Source organism: Pavona decussata, unplaced genomic scaffold (genome assembly GCF_977016875.1).
Source record: "Pavona decussata unplaced genomic scaffold, jaPavDecu1.1 SCAFFOLD_154, whole genome shotgun sequence".
NCBI classification, from domain to species: domain Eukaryota; kingdom Metazoa; phylum Cnidaria; class Anthozoa; order Scleractinia; family Agariciidae; genus Pavona; species Pavona decussata.
The window spans coordinates 859085-885000 of record NW_028145566.1 but is presented as its reverse complement, the minus strand read 5'-3'; the positions used below and the strand labels follow the sequence as shown (position 1 = coordinate 885000).

Sequence of the window (25916 nt, the reverse complement as noted above, 5' to 3'; positions counted from 1 at the left end):
AATCGTACGATGAAGAAGGCTAGAACCTTCAACGAATCGACTACTTGTACAAGTTTTTAACAACAACTTTTAGTGTTTTTCAGATTATTTTTGTGAAACCTTACTGTGTATCAAGTCTGAACCTTGTAATTTTTATATTGGTTTCCCTGTTTTGTATTGACTGGGTAACCCAAGCTTCATGGTAAACTTTCACTAGGAAACCGTTGTAGCGAGGCTCAGCTAACACATCAAAGGTATGGATGCATATAAGCTCCTTGTCTAGCCAGTATTAAAAACGGATGCTATCTAGTTTAGCGCAGAATTGAGTGCATGTAAAGCCGTAGTGAGCTGACCTCGTACAAGTCCAATAAAGTATAAGAAGAGTCATTGAAGAAGACGTTTCTCCATTTGTTGAAGTGAACCTCGCTAGTTCCCCTAGGTTCGTTCTAAAGAAGATAGACTGCTTTTGAAAGGTGCAGGTCTACTTCACTGTTTATGTAACATGAGGGAGATGATAGAGTCCAATGGTAATGACACAGGGCCTGCAATACGGAGATAACAGGAGATAAGTCCTCCTCGGCTCTGTTCACTTGGATTTGCCTCGCAGCATCCTCGGATATCCAGCAGCAGTCTTGGCTAGGTGGTCGGGAAGAGGCGAAGACTTTACAGCCGAAATCGGGATTAGCGAAGTTTGCTAATCCCAGTTTCGGCCTTGAAAACTTTGCTCCGTCTCTAATATCTGCCCCTGGGTCCCCAAGGATGGACAACACTTTGTAAATAGCCAATTGTTCAGCCTCTTACCAGCTTGGATTATTAAAAAACGTTTATATGTGCAGTTTTGTAATGATAGTGTCTCACATTTTCCCAATATTCACGGTCGTGCTAGTTACTTGGACACCTTCATTGAAGTGATTTCTTTCTTTTTTTGTCACTGTTTAATTTCACTGAAAAGAAGCAGTCACGGATTGACGCTTTCTTACCCTTTCTAAATGTAGCCTTTGCGGACTGAGACCGCCAAAAGAGGTGGGGAGCTTTAAAAAGCACGTTTAAAAGAGCATGCATAACAATCATACCTCTGAGACAACTGGGTGGACAGTACATGCGCAGTGGCTTGGAACATAACAAGACAACGAATTGTTTGACGGACTGGTTCAACAAAAGGGTTCAATTGCCAACAATAAATTTCTTTTGTCTTGAAAAGTTTAGACAGTCTGTTGTCTGGACTACTCAGCTGAATTTGCATTGTAATAAATTGAATTCTGTAGACGATCAATAACAGAAGAGCAATACCTTTAAATGCTACGATATTTTCAAGTTCCAGTATATCTTTAAGAAAAGAAATGAAACGATAAACTCGCGACGTCACAAATGTAACCCATTTTCTAATCACGACATAAACGATTATTGCTAATAGTTTTTGTATATTTGAGTGGCATTTTATGGAGAGCTCTCTTTATTTTTACTTCACAAGAGTCACTGTAGAGAGAATCACATGAATTGTTTAATTGTTTACATAAATATTAAGAATATTTAAAAATTCAGCAACATCAACTATTTATAAACATATTAATAATAATAATAATAATAATAATAATAATAATAATAATAATAATAATAATAAAGAAAATAAGAGATAACGAAAAATGTTAAAATTGGGAGAATGGAAGATTCAAAAAATTGATAACAACGAGTATAAGACTCATTGCTAGTACATAAGTTGCTATTGGCCGGGCCACACGTGGCCGGGAAAAAAGATTGTTTGAAGCGTTCTGTGTAAAATCGTGGCAGTTCATACATCCTCTTGTTTCTTATGTTATACTGACCTCGATGTTTCTGAGGGAGCAGGTGCGCTAGGCAGTGTTGACCAGAGGAGATACTATTGAATAGCTTAGCCCAATGGTCGTCTCGCCTATTACGTAAAGTACTGAGTCCAAAGCTATCTAAAAGTGGTCAGTGGTCTAAACACTAAGACCACTGAATTCAACAGTGCACTAGTGTCTCCACGAATGGTTTCAAATACCTTCTCGTTTTGTTGTAGTTGGAATGAGATTGTATCGGATGGGGGGAACGTCTCTGAATTTTCGGTGGGGGTGTAAATTCCCCTCTCAATATCAATCTATCCTCTCTAAATATCTATCTATCAATACTTCACATTAAAATTAAAACTAACCTCTAAAATCTTTACTCATTTTCAGGCTAAAATGAAGAAAATTTTATTAGGTTTCAAAACGGTTGGCAGAGTGCACCCCATTTTAGATGAGAAGAGCTCAAAACTTTAAATTTTAGGGTCGTTGCGTGATTTACACACGATTCGCATAAGAAAAAAACCCCTCCACAGTACTGTTTTGTTCAAACTTAATCGAACCTTGCACGCGTTGAACTCAGGTTACCTCCCGAGGAAAGACCTTATGGTTCCATTTGTCTCCACCCAAATGTGTGAATCGGTAAGAAGGGATCGAATCACCGAGAAAGACAAAAAATGGAGATGCCGCCTGTTTCGAAATCAAATTGAATAGAAATGATCAGTTGTGGGAGGGAGGGAAGCATGAGTACACAAAAAAGTTTTGTATAGGGCCTAAATCAATCATATTTCCTCGCAACAATTGTACTTCTTCTCGTCGGCCATCGATCGAGGACTTGAGGTAGGGTCAACGTGGTACCACATCCCGGCCAAGGCCGGAGGACACGGAGTTAACCAATCTCGTACCCAGAGTCCTCAGGCTCTTTGGCCGATGGTTAGTCGCCAGGAGAGACTCTGGGGACATCGAATTTTATTACTGCAGGATTTCTGCGGTAAAACAATGGAAACCGTTACGGAACAGCCAAACAAAAAATTGAAATTTTTTCGATGTCCCCAGAGTCTCTCCTGGCGCCCTCCCGCTGACCAAAAAGCCTGGGGACTCTGGGTACGATATTGGGAGTTAACCGGCCACATATTAACCGCTGAACATGATCAATTTGCACTGATAAAGAGTTTTTTTTGTTTTGTTTTTACAAACACCTTTAAAAATCTTTTGGGTCTCTTCTTCAAGAGGAGCACTCTACCACGAAAATGAAGCTCTTGAGCCAGCAAACCTTAGAAAACCGTAATTAAAGACTTGGCCCTCCAGGTTTGGCGCTCGGGATAAAGGCTTAGAATTAACTCCTGTAGAAAGCAACTTATCACTGGTATCCCCACCAGACTCCGAGAAGGAGGGGAGTGCCAAGCGTCAGGGCGAGGTTCCAAATGCCCCTTCCCTCCGATGCCGGTATCATGTGTTATGAGCACTGGCGGCACAACATTCATTGTACTACAATGGACAGGACGATCGGGGACAACGGGTTTTGAAAAACTAATTTATATTGTAACTATTGTAACTATTGTGGCTACTGAAATCCATGCAGGTTTTGCGAGTATAATCATGGACTCCAGGAAATGGTTTACTTTCATAGAGAAATGTGGAAGATAATTAATCCGTGTGCCACAAAACCCAGAATTTTGTCATTTCATATTCAGCATATTGTTGTCAGTTCGTCCAGAGCAGTTGTGCATAACGCATCCGCATTTCGTGGCTGTAGTATTGTTCAACCTCCTTACCAACAATAGCTCTGTGTAAAAGCTCTACTCACGCAACGGTCACCTGCAATTCTCATGACACCCGCAGAAACGGCTTGCATTTTTTTACTCTTAAGTTCATCTACTCCGTGATCATATGGTTTTGTACTTCTTATAGGGTCAGTGGGTCAGAGATCTTTCAAAATAAGCAGTATATTTCATTACGCTAGAATCAACCGGCACACAATTTTAGATCCATAGTCTGAAACTGGACGCAGTACTTTGGAAGAAAACTTTACAATCAGTTCTTAGAAAGAGAGATTTTGCAACGACAGTAAGTGAGTTATAGATTAGTTAAAGACTGTTTACACTGGCAAAGAAATCATAAACTATTTGGGCAAATTTGTTGATTCCGATCATAGACAGAGTGACAAGTGATACAAACCTCGGACACTTCAGTTGTGCTCCGACGGTAAAAGAAATGTTTTAATTGTGTAGATGCTGATTTTAATTATGAAGTGAAATGAAGAAGGTTAAGTCAGTAACCAACTGTAATGTTGCCTGGCTCGATCACATTTGCTTTAACTGAATAATCACACGTTTTAAGCAACTTCCGTTAAAACTTTGCCATTTAAATACAAAGGCACAATCACTGCAAACTGATGACATACGTTTATTTATATACACGCAATGCTATGGGTTCGCGTCAGGTCGTTTCCCTGTGGTACTGATGATATGAGAGTGAAAACAAGCTGAAAAAAGAACGTTCATCTCCTCGTCGTGTTCATTTCCAACTACATTTCGGTTCCCGCACGAAGTTTGTTATGCTAATTGGTGAGCTTTCGTTTATGTACACACGTTTGAAAACTGGTGATAACATATTACAAGTATATTCCTCTTCGCTCAGGGTTAGGTTAATAACCACATCGTATTTAAAAATAGCGATAATCATTCTAAATTGCATTGAGTCGATCCGTCGCTATCCCTTATCATTCATGTACAGTCACTAAACCGGAAGTTTGTAGCAGCCATGCCGAAAGAAGCGAAAAGATAGACATTTATGCTGCCTCTAAAAAGCCGCCATTTACTTGTTGCCTGGGATTTATTATCCTTACTTGTTGATGGATCGAGACGACTCAGACACTTTGAGCGACTGTTTATGTTGATTCAAAGAACAAGTACCAGCCTCGTACTCAGGCGCTATTTGCGGTTATCGAGCGAGCGTAAGCCGAGTTGTCTGGTGACGTCACGTTCAGCCGGACGGCTGGGGATGCGGCCATTCAATTGAGATTAAATTAAGATCAATTAAGATGTCTTTAAACATGAACTATAAAAGTGGCAGGAACGTGTACTTTAGATTGACCAATGCTGTTTTATACCTATTGATACCTATCCTGTATCGTTGCCTATGTTCTTCAGTTAAGTTTAATGACTAGTTTTTCTTCGTTGTTTCTCAAAGTGTTTGGTGAAATGTTTCACTGACTGACAACAACAACGGCTCTGAATTTATTTTTCAAGGTGAACAAATTTTTGTGGTGAACGGAGCTAAACTGTGAAACTCATTGGGCTTTACAGAGGTACAAAGAAAACTGATAGAAGTGAGACCTAACAATGGGACAGTGTTTGAGCAACTTGCAAAGACAATTGTCGAGTCGAGTGAGCCCTTTACAAACGGAACGGCAACGAGTAACTGAACTGGAGAGTCAGTTAATTGCCGAACAAGAAAGAGCACTCGAGCTGGAAAATCATTTATCAAGGACTCAAGGACGCGTTGATGAACTGGAGAGACAATTGAGGGAAGACTGGGTCATTAACCAAAATGATATCCAAATTATGGCAGATGAAGAACTCGGGCGAGGAGCGTGGGGAATCGTTTATAAGGGAAAATTTCATGGCTGTGATGTCGCTGTAAAACAAATTTATGAAAACATCATGTCTCCTAATACCAGACACGTGTTTGAGCGAGAAGTGAGCATGGCTTCAAAATGTCGCCACCCTTGTTTGTTGCAGTTTATTGGAGCAACTACAGATGAAAGGCCATTGCTAGTAACAGAGCTCATGGACTATAGTCTAAGAGAAAACCTTTACCCTAATGAGCGTGGAGGGCAGCTTCTCTCTGCAGACGAAGTGCCTGTTATTTCTTTGGATGTGGCTCGAGCGCTCAACTACCTACACCAGAAACCGAAACCCATTGTCCACAACGATGTAAGTAGTGGCAATGTGTTGTTATGGAGGTATGGTAGCCATTGGAGAGCCAAACTGTCGGATTATGGCACAGCTAACTTTGTACGTCAAAGCAATATAAATTACGCAGGCGCTGTGATCTACAGCGCGCCTGAGTCTCAGAATGAAAATCCGGATCACCCTATAAGCTGCAAGGTAAGTTGTGATCAATAGTTATATCCATACCGCGGTTTTAGAAAACTTTCTTGGCAACAACTATTCAGAAGCGATTCTTTTAGGAAAGCGCGCGAAGTGCACATCATTCAGAAAGTCAAAACCCTTTAGCTTCTAGGCATCAGATGAACAAACGTGATGGACTTCAATCTGTTGCCATATATAGTATACCATACCACGTCCATTTCATATCTACTTATATTTAGGTACAACATATATATCTTGTGAATTCGCGGTGAGTTGTCCTAATAAACCTGATGAAGACTGGTATTGGCTAGCCGAAATATCGTTCACTCAAGCCTTTTTCACGTTGTTTGATCAGTCCTTGCAGAAGTCCTTTTGACTTTCATTTCTATTTTTATCGATTTTGACTGATCACTGTTTTGTTTGATCCAACGTTGAGCAAGACTGATCGTTCACGGTTTTTGCACTGACATTTAAGGTTACCCGGTACCTTTAGAGGTGTCTTCAGAGGTGTTTCGCGTCCAAGCGATGTAGCGCGGCCGGTTTAAACTGTAGATACCTGAACCCTTATATCAAATTAAAGCTTATAGAGCTCGCTATCTAACTAAACCAAGAATTTTGAAATAAAATTAATTGCCGAATTTTTAGCGCTGTTTTCTAGCATAAATTTTTTTCACTTGGAGGAGCCACTTGAAAGAGCTAAAACTCAAAAGGAATTTGTTCGTTTGCCTTCAAATTTGGACAGTAGCTAGTTTAACATATAAACAACAAAATCGTGTCTGCGAATTTTTTATTTCGAAATATTTTTTCTCCTAGAGCGATTTTCGTATGATAACTCCACATTTTTTAAAGCTTATTTCGAAAATGTTCTGTAACTTTTCACTGGAATTGAATATGCCAAAACGCAGACACGTTTTTTTAGCGCTTTGGGGAAACTAAGGAGCAAATTAAATCAGCGAAAAAAAAAAAATTCGCTTTGACTTGTAGCTTTCGAAAGGTGATTCGGACGCTCGCATTAAGAGGTCGTGAAAAATTCGACAATTCATTTTATTTCAAAATTCTTGGTATAGTTTGATAGCCAGCTCTATAAGCTTTAATTTGATATAGGGGTTTGGGTATCAACAGTCTAAACCGGACGCGCTACACTGCTTGGACCCGAGACACCTCTGAAGGTCCCGGGTAACCTTAAATCTTAATTTACATTGTATCGAGCTCATTGAAGTTCAGGACCAAGTTGTTCTAGAGCCGGTGAACGCTGATCCCCGATTAAAACTTAATCGAGGTTCTTATTTCGCTCGTTAAAAGTTTTGAAGGAAGTATGAGTAAAAACTAAGGAACAAAAGAAGAAGAAAGGATATTTTCACGAACTAAACCACGAAATTATTGATACTGGTTTTATTTCATGTATGAGCTGCCACCAGTTTGGTGTCGGAGCTATTCAATAACAAGCTTCAGTCTTTCACTCCCTCCCTTCCAAAGTCTACACTTATTGGCAACTCAAGGAAATAAAAGCGTTTGAGAAGTGCTATTACTGTTACCATTCTATAAATGCTAGGAAGTTTTTTTATACCAGTTTATGTATTGTTGTCCATAGGCTGATGTGTACAGTTTTGGTGTTCTTCTCTGTGAGATGTGTATCAGACAACAACCAGATCCGGGACAGCGTGAAAGGCAAATAGACCAGATGAGTAACACTGCTTTTCAACGTCTCGTGAGACACTGTGTTAAAATAGCGCCTAGAGAGAGGCCAGGTATGGGTGAGGTTATTCTAGAATTCGAGAGACTGCTAGTGATAAATCTGCAATGATGTTTTGCAGTGATCAAGTGACTCGAATGTTTTTGCATTTGTGTAAAACGCTTTCAAATTTTGCGCTGTTTTATTCACTTTAACAATAGAGTCTTGACTATCCAATCAGGGTGGGTATAGAGCGGGCAAGCCTAGGCAAGTTTATTGTTTTCTTTGTACTAGAGTGACGCTCATTAGTAAACCTCGGCACTTGTCAGTATGCAGGAAATCAAAAAAAATTAGTATGCAGGAAGGCACTGACTAGGTCCTTCTAAAAATTAGTATGGAAGACGGCATTTTTTCCCTAGGTTATAACTGAATAGGTGACGTCATGGACTCGACCCTTATGCATATCAATGATTTACCTATACCTATACCTGTACCTATACACTAACGGGGCTTAATTTTTAACATCTATCGCTACTTAGAAATGATAGAGCGGTTTTCAATTGAGTGTCGTTCAAAAAGTAATTACTCTGGGCAATCACAACAAACGCAAAAACAGAGCAATGAACCAATCAGAATTCAAACAAATACATGTAACCGGCACCAAGCGCGGGAAAACGCGTGCGAACGAGACACGATTGGTTTTGGTTTTAATTCCCATTGGTTAAGAAAGTGGCGCGAGTTTTATCAACCAATCACAGCGCGTAGTAACGCAAGACCAAAGCAAAACGCAATTACTTTCGACACTCAATTAAAAACCGCTCTAACACCTTGTTCACCTTACTTTGATGAGTTTTTATTCAACTTGACCTTTCGTCAGTCCTTTTCAGGAAGTAGCTATTGCTCTTATTTTCAATCATTTTTAGTTGTTTTTCTTGGGTTCTTTGACCGAATTCACGGCAATTTGATGTTCATTTTGAAGATGAAGATATCTAAATAACAATATCAGTGCTTTTAAGGTGTTTATGAAATAATTGCTATGATCTTAGGGTTTTTATAAAGATGAATATCCATTGATGTAATTCTGCTATCAATTACGTACTGAATATATAATTTGAGCTCCAGATTTTTGTTTACCAAGCACGCATTTAATTTGTGGAAACGTTTAACCAATCGTTTTCGATGAAGAAGGCTGACACCTTCAACAAATCGACTACTTGTATAATTTTTCAACAACTTTTAGTGTTTTCCAGATTATTTTTGTGAAACCTTACTGTATAAGTCTGAACCTTGTAATTTTTATATTGGTTTCCCTGTTTTGTATTGACTGGACAACTCAAGCTTCATGGTAAACTTTAACTAGGAAACCGTTGTAGCGAGGCTCAGCTATTCCTAATACATCAAAGGTATGGATGCATATAAGCTTCTTGTAGCCAATCACAGAAGGCTTGCGTAAGATTTAGTTTTCGTTCGGTTGAGCAAGTGGTTGTCTAGCCAGTATTAAAAATGGATGCTATCTAGTTCAGCGCAGAATTGAGTGCATGTAAAGCCGTAGTGAGCTGACCTCGTACAAGTCCAATAAAGTATAAGAAGAGTCATTGAAGAAGACGTTTCTCCATTTGTTGAAGTGAACCCCTCTAGTTCCCCCAGGTTCGTTCAAAAGAAGATAGACTGCTTTTGAAAGGAGCAGGTCTACTTCACTGTTTATGAAACAAGAGGGAGATGATAGAGTCCAATGGTAATAACACCGGGCCTGCAATACGGAGATAACAGGAGATAAGTCCTCCTCTCTGTTCGCTTGGATTTGCCTCGCACCATCCTCGGATATCCAGCAGCAGTCTTGGCTAGGTGGTCGGGAAGAGGCGAAGACTTTACAGCCGAAATCGGGATTAGCGAGGTATATTAATTCCTGTTTTGGCCGTGAAAACTTTGCCCCGTCTCTAATATCTGCCCCAGGGTCGCTAAGGATGGACAACACTTTGTAAGTAGCCAATTGTTCAGCCTCTTACCAGCTTGGATTATTAAAAAACGTTTATATGTGCAGTTTTGTAATGATAGTGTCTCACATTTTCCCAATATTCACGGTCGTGCTAGATACTTGGACACCTTCATTGAAGTGATTTCTTTCTTTTTTTGTCACTGTTTAATTTCACTGAAAAGAAGCAGTCACGGATTGACGCTTTCTTACCCTTTCTAAATGTAGCCTTTGCGGACTGAGACCGCCAAAAGAGGTGGGGAGCTTTAAAAAGCACATTTAAAAGTGCATGCATAACAATCATACCTCTGAGACAACTGGGTGGACAGTCCATGCGCAGTGTCTTGGAACATAATATGACAACGAATTGTTTGACGGACTGGTTCAACAATAGGAATCGATTGCCAACAATAAATTCCTTTTGTCTTGAGAAGTTTAGACTGTCTGTTGTCTAGACTACTTAGCTGAATTTGCATTGTAATAAATTGAATTCTGTAGACGATCAATAACAGAAGAGCAATACTTTTAAATGCTACGATATTTTCAAGTTCCGGTATATCTTTAAGAAAAAAAATGAAACGATAAACTTGCGACGTCACAAATGTAACCCAATTGCTGATCACGACATAAAAGATTATTGCTAATAGTTTTTTGTATATTTTACTGGTATTTTATTGAGAGCTCTCTTTATTTTTACTTCACAAGAGTCACTGTAGAGAGAATCACGTCTGGTGAACGAAGCTCTCACAAAACAATATTGACATGCGAATCAATAATATCAAAGAAGACTATAACCGCTCTTCATGGCCAACTATAAGTTTTCTTCAATTTACTGTAAATTAGAAGATGCCTTCACCGGGGGTTTCTCTGAAGTGATGTTTTTAAAACACTTTTATGACTTTGAAGTCCTGGAATAGAAATGAGAACTAAATGCACATGCAAATAAATGCTCGCTAGCTGGTCGAAAACGTTAAAAATTAAGAGGATATATAGATATATAGATGGATAATCATATGGCAGCCAAAGGATGAATTGTTTAATTGTTTACAAAAATATTAAGAATATCTAAAAATTCAGCACCATCAACTATTTATAAACATATTAATAATAATAAAAATAATAATAATAATAATAATAATAATAACAATAATAATAATAATAATAATAATAATAATAATAATAATAATAATAAAGAAAATAAGAGATAACGAAAAATGTTAAAATTGGGAGAATGAAAGATTCAAAAAATTGATAACAACGAGTATAAGACTCATTGCTAGTACATAAGTTGCTATTGGCCGGGCCATTCATGGCCGGGAAAAAGATCGTTTGAAGCGTTCTGTGTAAAATCGTGGCAGTTCATATATCCTCTTGTTTCTTATGTTATACCGACCTCGATGTTTCTGAGGGAGCAGGTGCGCTAGGCTGTGTTGACCAGAGGAGATACTATTGAATTGCTTAGCCCAATGGTCGTTGCGCCTATCACGTAAAGTACTGAGTCCAAAGCTATCTAAAAGTGGTCAGTGGTCTAAACACTAAGACCACTGAATGTAACAATGCACTAGTGTCTCCAAGAATGGTTTTAAATACCTTCTCGTTTTGTGATAGTTGGAATGAGATCATACCGGATGGGGGGAACGTCTCTGAATTTTCGGTGGGGGTGTAAATTCCTCTCTCAATATCAATCTATCTCGGCCTCTCTAAATATCTCTCTATCAACACTTTACATTAAAATTTAAACTAACTGAAACCCTAAAATCTTTACTCGTTTTCAGGCTAAAATGAGGAAAATTATAGTCGGTTTCAAAACGGTTGGCAGAATGCACCCTATTTTAGACGAGAAGAGCTCAAAAATTTAAATTCTAAGGTGGTGGCCTGATTTATACACGATTCACGTGAGAAAAAACCCCTTCACAGTACTTTTTGGATTAAACTTAATCGAACCTTCCACGTTGAACTCGGGTTACCTCCCGAGGAAAGAACTTATGGTTCCATTTGTCTCCACCCAAATGTGTCAAATCGGTAAGCAGGGATCGAATCACCGAGAAAGACAAAAAATGGAGATGCCGCCTGTTTCGAAATCAAATTGAATAGAAATGATCAGTTTTGTGGAGGGAGGGAAGCATGAGTACAAAAAAAAGTTTTGTGTAGGGACGAAATCAATCATACCTCCTCGCAACAATTGAACTTCTCCTCGTCGGCCATCGATCAAGGACTTGGGGTAGGGTCAACGTGCTACCACATCCCGGCCAAGGCCGGAAGACACGGAGTTAACCAATGTCGTACCCAGAGTCCTCAGGCTCTTTGGCCAGCGGTTAGTAGCTAGGAGAGACTCTGGGGACTTCGAATTTTATTTCGCAGGATTTCTGCGGGAAAACAATGGAAACCTATACGGAACAGCCAATCAAAAAATTGAAATTTTTTCGATGTCCCCAGAGTCTCTCCTGGCGCCCTCCCGCTGACCAAAAAGCCTGAGGACTCTGTGTACGATATTGGGAGTTAACCGGCCACATATCAACCGCTGAACATGATCAATTTGCACTGATAAAGAGTTTTTTTTGTTTTGTTTTTACAAACACCTTTATAAATCTTTTGGGTCTCTTCTTCAAGAGGAGCACTCTACCACGAAAATGAAGCTCTTGAGCCAGCAAACCTTAGAAAACCGTAATTAAAGACTTGGCCCTCCAGGTTTGGCGCTCGGGATAAAGGCTCAGAATTAACTCCTGTAGAAAGCAACTTATCACTGGTATCCCCACCAGACGCCGAGAAGGATGGGAGTGCCAAGCGTCAGGGCGAGGTTCCAAATGCCCCTTCCCTCCTATCCCGGTATCATGTGTTATGAGCACTGGCGGCACAACATTCATTGTTCTACAATGGACAGGACGATCGGGGACGACGGGTTTTGAAAAACTAGTTTATATTGTAATTATTGTGGCTACTGAAATCCATGCAGGTTTTGCGAGTATAATCACGGACTCCAGGAAATGGTTTACTTTCATAGAGAAATGTGGAAGATAATTAATCCGTGTGCCACAAAACCCAGAATTTTGTCATTTCATATTCAGCATATTGTTGTCAGTTCGTCCAGAGCAGTTGTGCATAACGCATCCGCATTTCGTGACTGTAGTATTGTTCAACCTCCTTACCAACAATAGCTCTGTGTAAAAGCTTTACTCACGCAACGGTCACGTGCAATTCTCATGACACCCGCAGAAACTGCTTGCATTTTTTCACTCTTAACTTCAGCTACTACGTGATCATATGGTTTTGTACTTCTTATAGGGTCAGTGGGTCAGAGATCTTTCAAAATAAGCAGTATATTTCATTACGCTAGAATCAACCGGCACACAATTTTAGATCCATAGTCTGAAACTGGACGCACTACTTTGGAAGAAAACTTTACAATCAGTTCTCAGAAAGAGAGATTTCGCAACGAAAGTAAGTGAGTTATAGATTAGTCAAAGACTGTTTACACTGGCAAAGAAATCATGAACTATTTGGACAAATTTGTTGATTCCGATCATAGACAGACTTGCTCTCAAGTGATACAAACCTCGGACACTTCAGTTGTGCTCCGACGGTAAAAGAAATGTTTTAATTGTGTAGATGCTGATTTTAATTATGAAGTGAAATGAAGAAGGTTAAGTCAGTAACCAACTGTAATGTTGCCTGGCTCGCATTTGCTTTAACTGAATAATCACACGTTTTAAGCAACTTCCGTTAAAACTTTGCCATTTAAATACAAAGGCACAATCACTGCAAACTGATGACATACGTTTATTTATATACACGCAATGCTATGGGTTCACGTCAGGTCGTTTCCCTGTGGTACTGATGAAATGAGAGTGAAAACAAGCTGAAAAAAGAACGTTCATCTCCTCGTCGTGTTCATTTCCAACTACATTTCGGTTCCCGCACGAAGTTTGTTATGCTAATTGGTGAGCTCTCGTTTATGTACACACGTTTGAAAACTGGTGATAACATATTACAAGTATATTCCTCTTCGCTCAGGGTTAGGTTAATAACCACATCGTATTTAAAAACAGCGATAATCATTCTAAATTGCATTGAGTCGATCGGTCGCTATCCCTTATCATTCATGTACGGTCACTAAACCGGAAGTTTGTAGCAGCCATGCCGAATGAAGCGAAAAGATACACATTTATGCTGCCTCTAAAAAGCCGCCGTTTACTTGTTGCCTGGGATTTATTATCCTTACTTGTTGATGGATCGAGACGACTCACACACTTTGAGCGACTGTTTATGTTGATTCAAAGAACAAGTACCAGCCTCGTACTCAGGCGCTATTTGCGGTTATCGAGCGAGCGTAAGCCGAGTTGCCTGGTGACGTCACGTTCAGCCGGACGGCTGGGGATGCGGCCATTCAATTAAGATTAAATTAAGATCAATTAAGATGTCTTTAAACATGAACTATAAAAGTGGCAGCAACGTGTACTTTAGATTGACCAATGCTGTTTTATACCTATTGATATCTATCCTGTATCGTTGCCTATGTTCTTCAGTTAAGTTTAATGACTAGTTTTTCTTCGTTGTTTCTCAAAGTGTTTGGTGAAATGTTTCACTGACTGACAACAAAAACGGCTCTGAATTTATTTTTCAAGGTGAACAAATTTTTGTGGTGAACGGAGCTAAACTGTGAAACTCATTGGGCTTTACAGAGGTACAAAGAAAACTGATAGAAGTGAGACCTAACAATGGGACAGTGTTTGAGCAACTTGCAAAGACAATTGTCGAGTCGAGTGAGCCCTTTACAAACGGAACGGCAACGAGTAACTGAACTGGAGAGTCAGTTAATTGCCGAACAAGAAAAAGCACTCGAGCTGGAAAATCATTTATCGAGGACTCAAGGACGCGTTGATGAACTGGAGAGACAATTGAGGGAAGACTGGGTCATTAACCAAAATGATATCCAAATTATGGCAGATGAAGAACTCGGGCGAGGAGCGTGGGGAATCGTTTATAAGGGAAAATTTCATGGCTGTGATGTCGCTGTAAAACAAATTTATGAAAACATCATGTCTCCTAATACCAGACACGTGTTTGAGCGAGAAGTGAGCATGGCTTCAAAATGTCGCCATCCTTGCTTGCTGCAGTTTATTGGAGCAACTACGGATGAAAGGCCATTGCTAGTAACAGAGCTCATGGACTATAGTCTAAGAGAAAAACTTTACCCTAATCCGCGTGGAGGGCAGCTTCTCTCTGCAGACGAAGTGCCTGTTATTTCTTTGGATGTGGCTCGAGCGCTCAACTACCTACACCAGAAACCGAAACCCATTGTCCACAACGATGTAAGTAGTGGCAATGTGTTGCTATGGAGGTATGGTAGCCATTGGAGAGCCAAACTGTCGGATTATGGCACAGCTAACTTTGTACGTCAAAGCAACATAAATTACGCAGGCGCTGTGATCTACAGCGCACCTGAGTGTCAGAATGAAAATTCGGATCACCCTATAAGCTGCAAGGTAAGTTGTGATCAATAGTTATATCCATACCGCGGTTTTAGAAAACTTTCTTGGCAACAACTATTCAGAAACGATTCTTTTAGGAAAGCGCGCGAAGCGCACATCATTCAGAAAGTCAAAACCCTTTAGCCTCTAGGCATCAGATAATCTCGTACCCAGATCTCCCACGGTCAGGCGGAGGGGAGATCTCACATTTCGACATTCCCGAACTCGGGGTACGAGATTAGGCATCAGATTAACATTTAACGTGATGGACTTCAATCTGTTGCCATATATAGTATACCATACCACGTCCTTTTCATATCTACTTATATTTAGGTACAACATGTATATTTTGTGAATTTGTGAGTTGTCCCAATAAACCTGATGAAGACTGATATTGGCCAGCCGAAATATCGTTCACTCACGCCTTTTAACATTGTTTGATCAGTCCTTGCAGTAGTCCTTTTGACTTTCATTTCCATTTTTATAGATTTTGACTGATCACGATCCTTTTTTATACAACGTAAAGCAAGATTGATCGTTCACGGTTATGCAGTGACATTTAAATCTTAATTTACATTGTATCGGGTTCATTGAAGTTCGGGACCTAGTTGTTCTAGAGCCGATAAACGCTAATCCCCGATTAAAAGTTAATCGAGATTCTTATCATCGCTCGTTAAAAATTTCAAAGGAAGTATGAGTAAAAATTAAGGAACAGAACTCTTTTGAAGGCATCCTTACTGATCAGTAATAACACTTGGATCAATGTTCGCTTTCACCCGGCGCAAGGAGGACAGCTTTCATCCAGTGGAAATTCCTAGTATTTTTCCAACGAACCGGCGGCAAAAAAAGGCTGAATTTGAGCACTGGGGAAAGGCATGACAGTACCGGCTCCTTTAAAATGAACCAGTTTCGTGAAGTACTGGTTGTCATATATTGTTTATGTCAAACAGAACTATGGAAATTTTACAGTTGGAGACGATACCGGGCGTGCGTACGATACTGGGTTTCTATCGTGATATCGATATTTTCATGTCACCCCTCAATACTCTATAGCTAAACCACGAAAGTGCCGATACTGGTTTTATTTCATGTATGAGCTGCCATCAGTTTGGTGTCGGGGCTGTTCAATAACCAGCTTCAGTCTTTCACTCCCTCCCTTCCAAAGTTTACACACCTTACTAGTTATTGGCAACTCAATGAAATGAAAGCGTTTGAGAGGTACTTGTTTTGTTACCATTATATAAATGCTAGGAAGTTTTTAAACTCAGTTTATGTATTGCTGTCTATAGGTTGATGTGTACAGTTTTGGTGTTCTCTTCTGTGAGATGTGCACCAGAGAACAACCAGATCCGGGACAGCGTGAAAGGCAAATAGACAAGATGAGTAACACCGCTTTTCAAAGTCTCGTGAGACGCTGTGTTCAAATAGCGCCCAGAGAGAGGCCAGATATGGGTGAGGTTATTCTAGAATTCGAGAGACTGCTAGTGATAAATCTGCAATGATGTTTTGCAGTGATCAAGTGACTCGAATGTTTTTGCCTTTGTGTATAACGCTTTCAAATTTTGCGCTGTTTTATTAATAGAGTCTTGACTTTCCAATCAGGGTGGGTATAGAATGGGCAAGCGTAGGCAAGTTTATTGTTTTCTTTGTACTAGAGTGACGCTCATTGGTAAACCTCGGCACTTATTGGTATGTAGGAAGTCAAAAAAAAATTAGTATGCAGGAAGGCACTGACTAGGCACTTAATTAGTATGGAGGAAGGCATTTTTTCCCTAGGTTATAACAATAGGTGACGTCATGGACTCGACCCTTATGCATATCAATGATTTACCTATACCTATACCTGTACCTATACACTAATGATAGAGGGGTTTTCAATTGAGTGTCGTAAAAAAAAGTTTATTACTCTGGGCAATCACAACAAACGCAAAAACAGAGCAATGAACCAATCAGAATTCAAAGCAAATACATGTAACCGGCACCAAGCGCGGGAAAACGCGTGCGAACGAGACACGATTGGTTTTGGTTTTAATTCCCATTGGTTGAGAAAATGGCGCGAGTTTTATCACCCAATCACAGCGCGTAGTAATGCAAAACCAAAGCAAAAACGCAATAGGCCATTTCCGAGTTGCCGAGTTGCTGTGAACCTCACTATGAAGGCGAGGCTAAGTGCAAAACTTTTCATATTAAAATTAGGTTTGTTTGCATATGAATGCAAACTAATTTTCATAACAAAAACTTTGCACTTAGCCTCGCTTTCATAATGAGGTTCAAAGCAACTCGGAAATGGTCTATTACTTTCGACACTCAATTAAAAACCACTCTAACACCTTGTTCACCTTACTTTGATGAGTTTGCATTCAACTTGACCTTTCGTCAGTCCTTTTCAGGAAATAGCTATTGCTCTTATTTTCAATCAATTTTAGTTTGATTTTCTTGGGTTCTTTGACCGAATTCACGGCAATTAGATGTTCATTTTGAAGATGACGATGTCTAAATAACAATATCAGTGCTTTTAAGGTGTTGATGAAAGTAATTGCTACGATCTTGGGGTGATTATAAATACATATATCCATTGTTGTAATTCTGCTATCAATTACGTACTGAATATAAAATTTGAGCTCCAGATTTTGTTGTCTACGCACGCATTTAATTTATGGAAACGTTTAACCAATCGTTTTCGATGAAGAAGGCAAGAACCTTCAACGAATCGACTACTTGTATAATTTTTCAACAACAATTTTTAGTGTTTTCCAGATTATTTTTGTAAATCCTTACTGTATAAGTCTGAACCTTTTAATTTTTATATTGGTTTCCCTGTGTTGTATTGACTGGACAACCCAAGCTTCATGTTAAACTTTCACTAGGAAACCGTTTTAGGCTCAGCTAACAAATCAAAGGTACTCATGGATGCAAATAAGCTCCTTGTAGCCAATCACAGAGGGCTTGCGTAAGATTTAGTTTGCCGTTGAGCAGATGGTTGTCTAGCCAGTATAGAAATGGGCGCTATCTAATTTAGCGCAGATTTGACTGTAAAGCCGTAGTGAGCCGACCTCGTACAAGTCCAATAAATTATAAGAAGAGTCACTGAAGAAGACGTTTCTCCATTTGTTGAAGTCAGTGAACCCCGCTAGTTCCCCGGCCTAGGTTCGTTCAACTGAACATAGTCTGCTTTTGAAAGGTGCAGGTCTACTGCCAAAGCTTGCCAATCTTCGCTGTTTATGAAACAAGAGGAAGATGACAGGGTCCAATAGTAATAACACCGGGCTTGCAATACGGAGATCACAGGGGATAAGTCCTCCTCTCTGTTCACTTGGATTTGCCTCGCAGCATCCTCGGATACCCAACAGCAGACTCGGCTAGGTGGTCGGGAAGAGGCGAAGAGTTCACGGGCGAAATCAGGACTGGCGAAATTTACTAGTTCCAGTTTCGGCCGTGAAAACTTCGCCTTGTCTATAACATCTGCCCCTGGGTCGCCAAGGATGGAAAACACTTTGTAAATAGCCAATTTTTCAGCCTCTTACCAGCTTGGATTATTAAAAATGTTTATATGTGCAGTTTTTTAATGATAGTGTCTCAGATTTCCCAATATTCACTCTAGTGCTAGATACTTGGAGACCTTCAATGTTCAAAGCGATTTTTTTATTATTATTTTTTTGTTTTTGTTTAATTTACGGAGTAGGAACTGTGAAATTTCCTTATCACTGAAAAGAGGCAGTCACGGCTTGGCGCTTTGAGGAGCTTTGAAAAGCACGTTTAAAAGAGCATGCATAACAATCATACCGTTGAGGCAACTGGGTGGACAGTCTATGCGCAGTGTCTCGGAGACATAAGACAACGAATTGTTTTACTGACTGGTTCGGCAAAAGGAATCGATTGCCAACAATCCCTTGCCCGTCGAACTCGGGCTATCTTCCGCTGTAAGACCGTATGGCTCACATTTGTCTGTACCCAAATGTGTGAATATTTATAAGGGAATCGCCGAGAAAGCCAAACAATGGAGATGATGGGTTTTGGGAGGAACGAAAGTTTGAATCAGTACAGGGAAAATTCTTTTGCGTATAGTGCCGGAAATCTGGCAAAAACAAATCCGAACCGGTTAACAGAAGAGTCAGAAGGGAGGTGAGCCTTCTCACCATCTCTTCTCATCCCTATTACTTCTCAGCAACGTCAATGGTTACTCTACATGCAGCTAAGGATTCGATTTGACCGAGTCACACCTCCTCGCCACGATTGTGCTTCTCCACGTCGGTTATCGATCAAGGATATGATGTAGGATAGGAGAGGATAACTTTATTTAAACACGGTAGTTCCATCAGCTTCATAATTGTCATTATCAACAACTATCTATCTACCCAACTAGAATTATAAAAGTGAAAAAGAAATTAAAACAATAAATGCTGCTTTTCTTGGATGCTAGTCAATTAACGAGGTATTGCACATCCCGGCAAAGGCCGGAAGATAGGGAGGGAACCAGCCACATACCGCGATCAATTTGCACGGTAATAGAGTTTTTTACACTCCTTCAAGAGCAACACTCTAGCATGAAAACGAAGCTCTTTTAAAAGGCAGTAATACAATCATGTAAGGGTTAGAAGGGTTTGCATGATGCTTGGGATAAAGGCTTAGAAGTTATAACTCCTGTAAAAAGAAACTTATCACTATCCTGCGTAGCAGACAACAAGAAGGATCAGGAGACTGGTTCGTGTGGGTGTCAAGCGTCTGGGCGAGCTTCGTTATCCCCTTTTCTTCCTATCCCGGCCGGCATAATGTGTTATTAGTGCTAGCGGCACAACATTTGTTGTACTGCAATGGACAGGGCAATAGAGAACAACGGGTTTTAAAAAACTAGTTTATATTCTAACCTGCAGTGGGTAAATCCAGCGGCTAATAGAATAAGCTGAAGGGGCATGGAGAAATGTGGAAAATAGTTAACCCAGGTGCGAATTATTCCATTTCAGTCATATTCAACATATCTGCATATTGCCAGTTTGTCCAGTGTAGTTAAACATAACGCAGCCGCATTTTGTAACCGCACTGAGTATAGTTCAATCGAAGTTCAACCTCGTTTCCCAGACAAAAGGACCATGGGAGCGAGGCACACCGCGAAAGCAAAGGCACTGTGGAAAAACAGTCACGTGCAATTCTCATGGTACTCACAGAAACTGCCCACATTCTTTCATTCTTAACCTCAGCTGTAAACATAGCGTCGGTTGCCATGGAAAGCTTCAGCTACTACGTAATCATACGTGGCTGCACTTCTCACAAAATTTTATGGGTCAGCGATCTTTAAAAAAAAAAAAACCAGTTAATTGCATTGCATAAGAATCTAGCCGGGCTCATAATTTTAGATCTATAGTCTGAAACTGGACGCACTACTTTGGATGAGTACTTTAAAATCGGTGCTCAGAAAAAGAGATTTCGCCACGAAATGTAAGTGACGTATAGATTAGTTAAAGACTATTTACACTGGTAAAGAAATTAAACTATATGTGGACGATTTGTTAATTCCGATCATGGACAGTCTTAGACTTGCCCTCGTACAAGGCTCGGACACTTTAGTTGTACTCCGACGGTCAGAGGAATGTTTCGATTGTGTAGATACTGTATTTAGTTTTGAAGTGGAATGAAGAAGGTTGAGTCAGTAACCAACCAACTGTAAAAGTTGTTTGGCTCACATTTGTTTTAAAATAATCACATGTTTTAGGCAACTTCCGTTGCAACTTAAGTACAAAGACACAATCAGTCCAAACTCAGTGACATAACTCTATTTATATATACGCAAAGCTATGGGTTCGTGTCAGGTCGTTTACCTGTGGTACGGAAGAAATAAGAGTGAAAACAAACCAAGAAAAGAACGATCGTGTCCTCGTCGTGTTCACTTCTAATCACATTTCGGTTCCCACACGAAGTTTGTTATGCTAAGTGAGCTTTCGTTTATGTACATACATTAAAAAACTGGTGATAACTCATTACAAGTATATTCCTCTTGCAGGGTTAGATAAATAACCATATCGCATTTTAAAACAGCGATAATCATTCTAAATTGCATTGAATCGATCGGTTGCTATCCCTTATCATGTACAGTGAGCCGGGTACTAACCCGGAAGTTTGTAGCTTTCACTATCAATTAGCCATGTCAGTGAAGCGAAAAGAAAGACATTTAATTATTTAATTATGCTGTCTCTAAGAGCCATCGTTTACTTGCTGCCTGAGATTTATCATCGTTATTTTTTGATGGGTCGAGACGACAGGTTTATGTTTATTCAAAGAACAAGTACCAGCCATGTACCAAGGCGCTATTTGCGGTTATCGAGCGAGCACAAGCCGAGTTGCCTGGTGACGTCACGTTCAGCCGGACGGCTGGGGATGCTGCTAAACAATTAAGTACTTGTTTTAAAACATGAACTATAGAAGTGGCAGCAACGTGTGCTCTAGATTGACCAATGCTGTTTTATTTTCTGGTGGCAATGAGAGGCTCATCAAGAAATACTTATCCTGTACCGTTACCTACGTTCTTCAGTTAAGTTTACTAAATGGCTGGTTTTTCTTCGTTGTTACTAACTTACGAAACAACGGCTCTGAATTTATTTTTCAAGGTAGACAAATCGTTGCGGTGGACGAAGCTAAACTGGCTAAACTGTGAAACTCATTGGGCCTTACAGAGGAACAAAATTTAAGTGATAGAAGTGAGACCTAACAATGGACAGTGTTTGAGCAACTTGCAACTGAGACGACTGTCGAGTCGAGTGAGCCCTTTACAAACGGGACGGCGACGAGAAACTGAACTGGAGAGTCAGTTAATTGCCGAACAAGAAAGAGCACACGAGCTGGAAAATCAATTATCAAGGACTCAAGGACGCGTTCATGAACTGGAGAGACAGTTGAGAGAGGCATTAAATCACTTATCAAGGACTCAAGGACGCGTTGATGAACTGGAGATACAGTTGAGGGAAGACTGGGTCATTAACCAAAATGATATCCAAATTATGGCAGATGAAGAACTCGGGCGAGGAGCGTGGGGAGTCGTTTATAAGGGAACATTTCATGGTTGTGATGTCGCTGTAAAAGAAATGTATGAAAACATCATGTCTCCTAATACCAGACACGTGTTTGAGCGAGAAGTGAGCATGGCTTCAAAATGTCGCCATCCTTGCTTGGTGCAGTTTATTGGAGCAACTACGGATGAAAGGCCATTGCTAGTAACAGAGCTCATGGACTATAGTCTAAGAGAAAAACTTTACCGTAATCCGCGTGGAGGGCAACTTCTCTCTGCCGATGTGGCTCGAGCGCTCAACTACCTACACGAGAAACCGAAACCCATTGTCCACAACGATGTAAGTAGTGCCAATGTGTTGCTATGGAGATATGGTAGCTATTGGAGAGCCAAACTGTCGGTTTATGGCACAGCTAACTTTGTACGTCAAAGCAACATAAATTACGCAGGCGCTGTGGTCTACAGCGCGCCTGAGTCTCAGAATGAAAATCCGGATCACCCTATAAGCTGCAAGGTTAGTTGTAATCAATAGTTATATCCATACCGCGGTTTTAGAAAACTTTCTTGGCAACAACCATTCAGAAGCGATTCTTTTAGGAAAGCGCGCGAAGCGAACATCATTCAGAAAGTCAAAACCCTTGAGCCTCTAGGCATCAGATGAACAAACGTGACGGACTTCAATCTGTTGCCATATATAGTATACCATACCACGTCCATTTCATATCTACTTTTATAATCCATCATATTTTTTGGCTCGCGTGCGATTGGTCTAAACGCCTCACGTGACCGAATATACCCCGGCTAAAACTGGGTAATATCCGATGATATTCCCCAAGTGATATTCCCCAATTTCAAAATCTTCAAGGCGCGTCTTGTTTACAATTAAAATTAATGTCAAGATGGGGGAACGGTTTGCTTTTTGTGACAGAGGGAGAGATAAACCTGCGGGTCGATAAAGCAGTATAAGAAAACAACGTACGCTCTAAACGTATTTGACAGTAAACTGTTCTTAAACGAAACTAGCCTGCGTAGCTGGCGGTTTTTATGGGTGGCTCACCGGAAAGCCGGGCACGAGAGTCAAAACGAGTAGCGAAGCCGAGGGGAAATGGGGCGAGGGCAACGTCGCTGTTCTCTCCCCATTTCACCCGCAGCTCCACCACTCGTTTTAGCCTGGCTTTCCCGCCCACCAAAACCGCCAGCTACGCAGGCTAAAACGGAACGTTCAAATACTCAAACTCGTTGCTACATGATGCGAAAAATGTTTGAAGGATAATAACCACAATAGCCTCCATTTGGCTTTAAAATATGCTCAGATATTTGTCCTTGGACATTATCTGCTCCTCTAAGCTCACAGTTTTCCTCGAGCAAAACTGTTCGCTTCTCGGAACAGATAATGTCCGCCGACAAATATCTGAGCATATTTTCGCGCCAAATGGAGGCTATTGTTTATATATTTAGGTACAACACATATATTTTGTGAATTCGTGAGTTGTCCTAATAAACCTGATGAAGACTGATATTGGCCAGCCAAAATATCGTACACTCAAGCCTTTTTCTTGTTGTTTGATCAGTCCTTTTGACTTTCATTTCTATTTTTATCGATTTTGACTGATCACTGTACTGTCTTGTTTGATCCAACGTTGAGCAAGACTGATCGTTCACGGTTTTTGCACTGACATTTAAATCTTAATTTACATTGTATCAGGCTCATTGAAGTTCAGGACCTAGTTGTTCTGGAGCCGATAAACGCTGATCCCCGATGTAAAACTTAATCAAGGTTCTTATTTCGCTCGTTAAAAGTTTTAAAGGAAGTATGAGTAAAAACTAAGGAACAAAAGAAGAAGAAGAAGAAAGGAAAATTTGACTGGGGAAAGGCCTAACAGTATCGGCATCTTTAAAATAACCCAGTTTCGTGAAGTACTGGTTGTCATATATTGTTGATGTCAGACAGAACTGTGGAAATTTTACAATTGGAGACGATACCGGACGTGCCTACGATACTGGGTTTCTATCGTGATATCGATATTTTCATGTCATTCCTCATTACTCTAAGCCATGAAAGTACCAATAGTGGTTTCATGTATGAGCTGGTATCAGTTTGGTGTCGGGGCTATTCAATAACCAGCTTCAGTCTTTCACTCCATCCCTCCCTTCCAAAGGTTACACTCCTTACTAGTTATTGGCAACTCAGTGAAATGAAAGCGTTTGAGAAGTACTTGTTTTGTTACCATAATGATTATATAAATGCTAGGAAGTTTTTTAACTCAGTTTATGTATTGCTGTCCATAGGTTGATGTGTACAGTTTTGGTGTTCTCCTCTGTGAGATGTGCATCAAAGAACAACCAGATCCCGGACAGCGTCAAAGGCAAATAGCTCGGATGAGTAACACTGCTTTTCAAAGTCTCGTGAGACGCTGTCTTCACATAGCGCCTGGCAAGAGGCCGAATATGGGTGAGGTTATTCGGAAATTCGAGGGACTGTTAGTGGTAAATCTGGAATGATGTTTTGCAGTGACCCAGTGACTCGAATGTTTTTGCCTTTGTGTATAGATGATCGCCCCCAGAGGGAGGGAGGGGAGGGGGGGGGATGTGCTTGGCATGGTGGGCTCATACTGGAAGTGCCTTTAAGTGCCTTTCTCATCCTCCAAACTTCAAAAACATACGTTGAACCGAAACGCTCGAAATTAAATACAAGGATGAGAAAGGAAAGCAGACCTGAGCAGAGATTCCTGGCAGAAACTCCAGCACAAGGGTAACTGTTACCGTCACTTTTTTTTATGTATGTTTGTGAAAGGGGAAACATTGCGGAAGAACTACATGTGAAAGAATATGGCGTTTAAAATCTGGGAAGAGCCTGCTCACTGAGTCTTAATTGAGCCTCCCCCTCCCCTCCCTGCACACTTCACTGGATGACCGATTCGGTATGTCAGAAGGTAAGGGGTTAAATCTTTGACGGAGCCTCCCCTCCCCCCCTCCCTTCCTCTATGCTTGGGGCGACCAGTACCGTTTGCAACGTCTTACATGGTTGGTCGAGCCGGGTAATAAAAAGAACGAACAACAGAACAATGCTCCCAATCCTAAAAAAAAAAAAAAAAAAACCAATGCAGCTGCAGGTTATGAGGGTCCAGTGAAGATAGACTGCTTTTGAAAGGTGCAGCTCTACTGCCAAAGCTTGCTAAGCTTCGCTGTTTATGAAACAAGAGGGAGATGGCAGGGTCCAATAGTAATAACACCGGGCTTGCAATACGGAGATCACAGGAGATAAGTGCTCCTCTCTTTTCACTTGGTCCACTTAGATTAGCCTCGCAGCATCCTCGGATACCCAACGGTCAGTATACTCGGCTAGGTGGTAGGGAAGAGGCGAAGAGTTTACGGGCGAAATCAGGACTGGCGAAATATACTAGTCCCAGTTTCGGCCGTGAAAACTTCGCCCCGTCTCTAATATCTGCCCCTGGGTCCCCAAGAATGGACAACACTTTGTAAATAGCCAATTGTTCAGCCTCTTACCAGCTTGGATTATTAAAAATGTTTACATGTGCAGTTTTCTTATGATAGTGTCTCACATTCCCCCAATATTCATTGTCGTGTTAGATACTTGGACATCTTCAATGTTCAAAACGATTTATTCCTTATTTGTTTTTGTTTAATTTACGAGGTAGGAACTGCGAAATTTCCTAATTACTGAAAAGAAGGAGTCACGGCTTGACGCTTTGAGAAGCACGTTTGAAAGAGCATGCAAAACAATCATACCTCTGAGACAACTGTGTGGACAGTCCATGCGCAGTGTCTTGGAACATAATAAGACAACGAATTGTTTGACAGACTGGTTCAACAAAAGGACGCAATTGCCAACAATAAATTTCTTTTGTTTTGAGAATTTTTAGACTGTCTGTTGTCTAGACTACTCAGCTGAATTTGCATAGTAAATT

At 40.5% G+C, this 25916-nt stretch overlaps 3 protein-coding genes and 1 pseudogene across 6 annotated transcripts in view; 3 read left to right on the top strand and 1 right to left on the bottom strand.

The window, feature by feature from the left end:
• The window catches only part of LOC146466073 (dual specificity protein kinase shkB-like), a 15221-nt gene extending 7295 nt beyond the window's left edge, over window positions 1-7926 (top strand). Inside the window, exons 3-4 of one of the 3 annotated variants that reach the window (XM_085127789.1) lie at window positions 5311-5893; window positions 7470-7926. In XM_085127789.1, the coding sequence (XP_084983915.1) occupies window positions 5311-5893; window positions 7470-7682 (796 nt within the window). In that variant the 3' untranslated portion in view covers window positions 7683-7926. Of the gene's footprint in view, window positions 1-5067; window positions 5894-7469 lie in introns of all 3 variants that reach the window. The other 2 variants (XM_085127791.1, XM_085127790.1) reach the window with 2 other exon arrangements.
• Window positions 1-25916, bottom strand: part of LOC146466047 (uncharacterized) — a 451139-nt pseudogene that overhangs the window by 71691 nt on the left and 353532 nt on the right.
• Window positions 12640-17346, top strand: LOC146466072 (dual specificity protein kinase shkB-like). 2 transcript variants are annotated; one of them, XM_085127792.1, is made up of 3 exons: window positions 12640-12960; window positions 14145-15005; window positions 16280-17344. In XM_085127792.1, the coding sequence occupies exons 2-3, from the start codon at window positions 14238-14240 to the stop codon at window positions 16490-16492; spliced, it is 981 nt and encodes a 326-aa protein (XP_084983918.1). In that variant the 5' UTR covers window positions 12640-12960; window positions 14145-14237; the 3' UTR covers window positions 16493-17344. The 2 variants fall into 2 exon arrangements, with proteins under 2 accessions (XP_084983918.1, XP_084983919.1); XM_085127793.1 differs by lacking the exon at window positions 12640-12960 and adding an exon at window positions 13010-13102 and having other exon boundaries at window positions 16280-17346.
• LOC146466071 (dual specificity protein kinase shkB-like) lies at window positions 21394-24879 on the top strand. Its single transcript, XM_085127889.1, has 3 exons — window positions 21394-21589; window positions 21672-22501; window positions 24277-24879. Exons 1-3 carry the CDS (start codon window positions 21394-21396, stop codon window positions 24487-24489), a joined length of 1239 nt encoding a protein of 412 aa, XP_084984015.1. The 3' UTR covers window positions 24490-24879.

Excerpts from the sequence above, each read along its gene's own strand:
- LOC146466071 (XM_085127889.1), top strand. The coding sequence starts at position 21,394 with ATGAACTATAGAAGTGGCAGCAACGTGTGCTCTAGATTGACCAATGCT. Across the intron at positions 21,590-21,671 it reads CTCTGAATTTATTTTTCAAG|TGATAGAAGTGAGACCTAAC; the intron begins GTAGACAAATCG and ends ACAAAATTTAAG. Across the intron at positions 22,502-24,276 it reads ATCACCCTATAAGCTGCAAG|GTTGATGTGTACAGTTTTGG; the intron begins GTTAGTTGTAAT and ends TGCTGTCCATAG.
- LOC146466072 (XM_085127793.1), top strand. The coding sequence starts at position 14,238 with ATGGGACAGTGTTTGAGCAACTTGCAAAGACAATTGTCGAGTCGAGTG. Across the intron at positions 15,006-16,279 it reads ATCACCCTATAAGCTGCAAG|GTTGATGTGTACAGTTTTGG; the intron begins GTAAGTTGTGAT and ends TGCTGTCTATAG.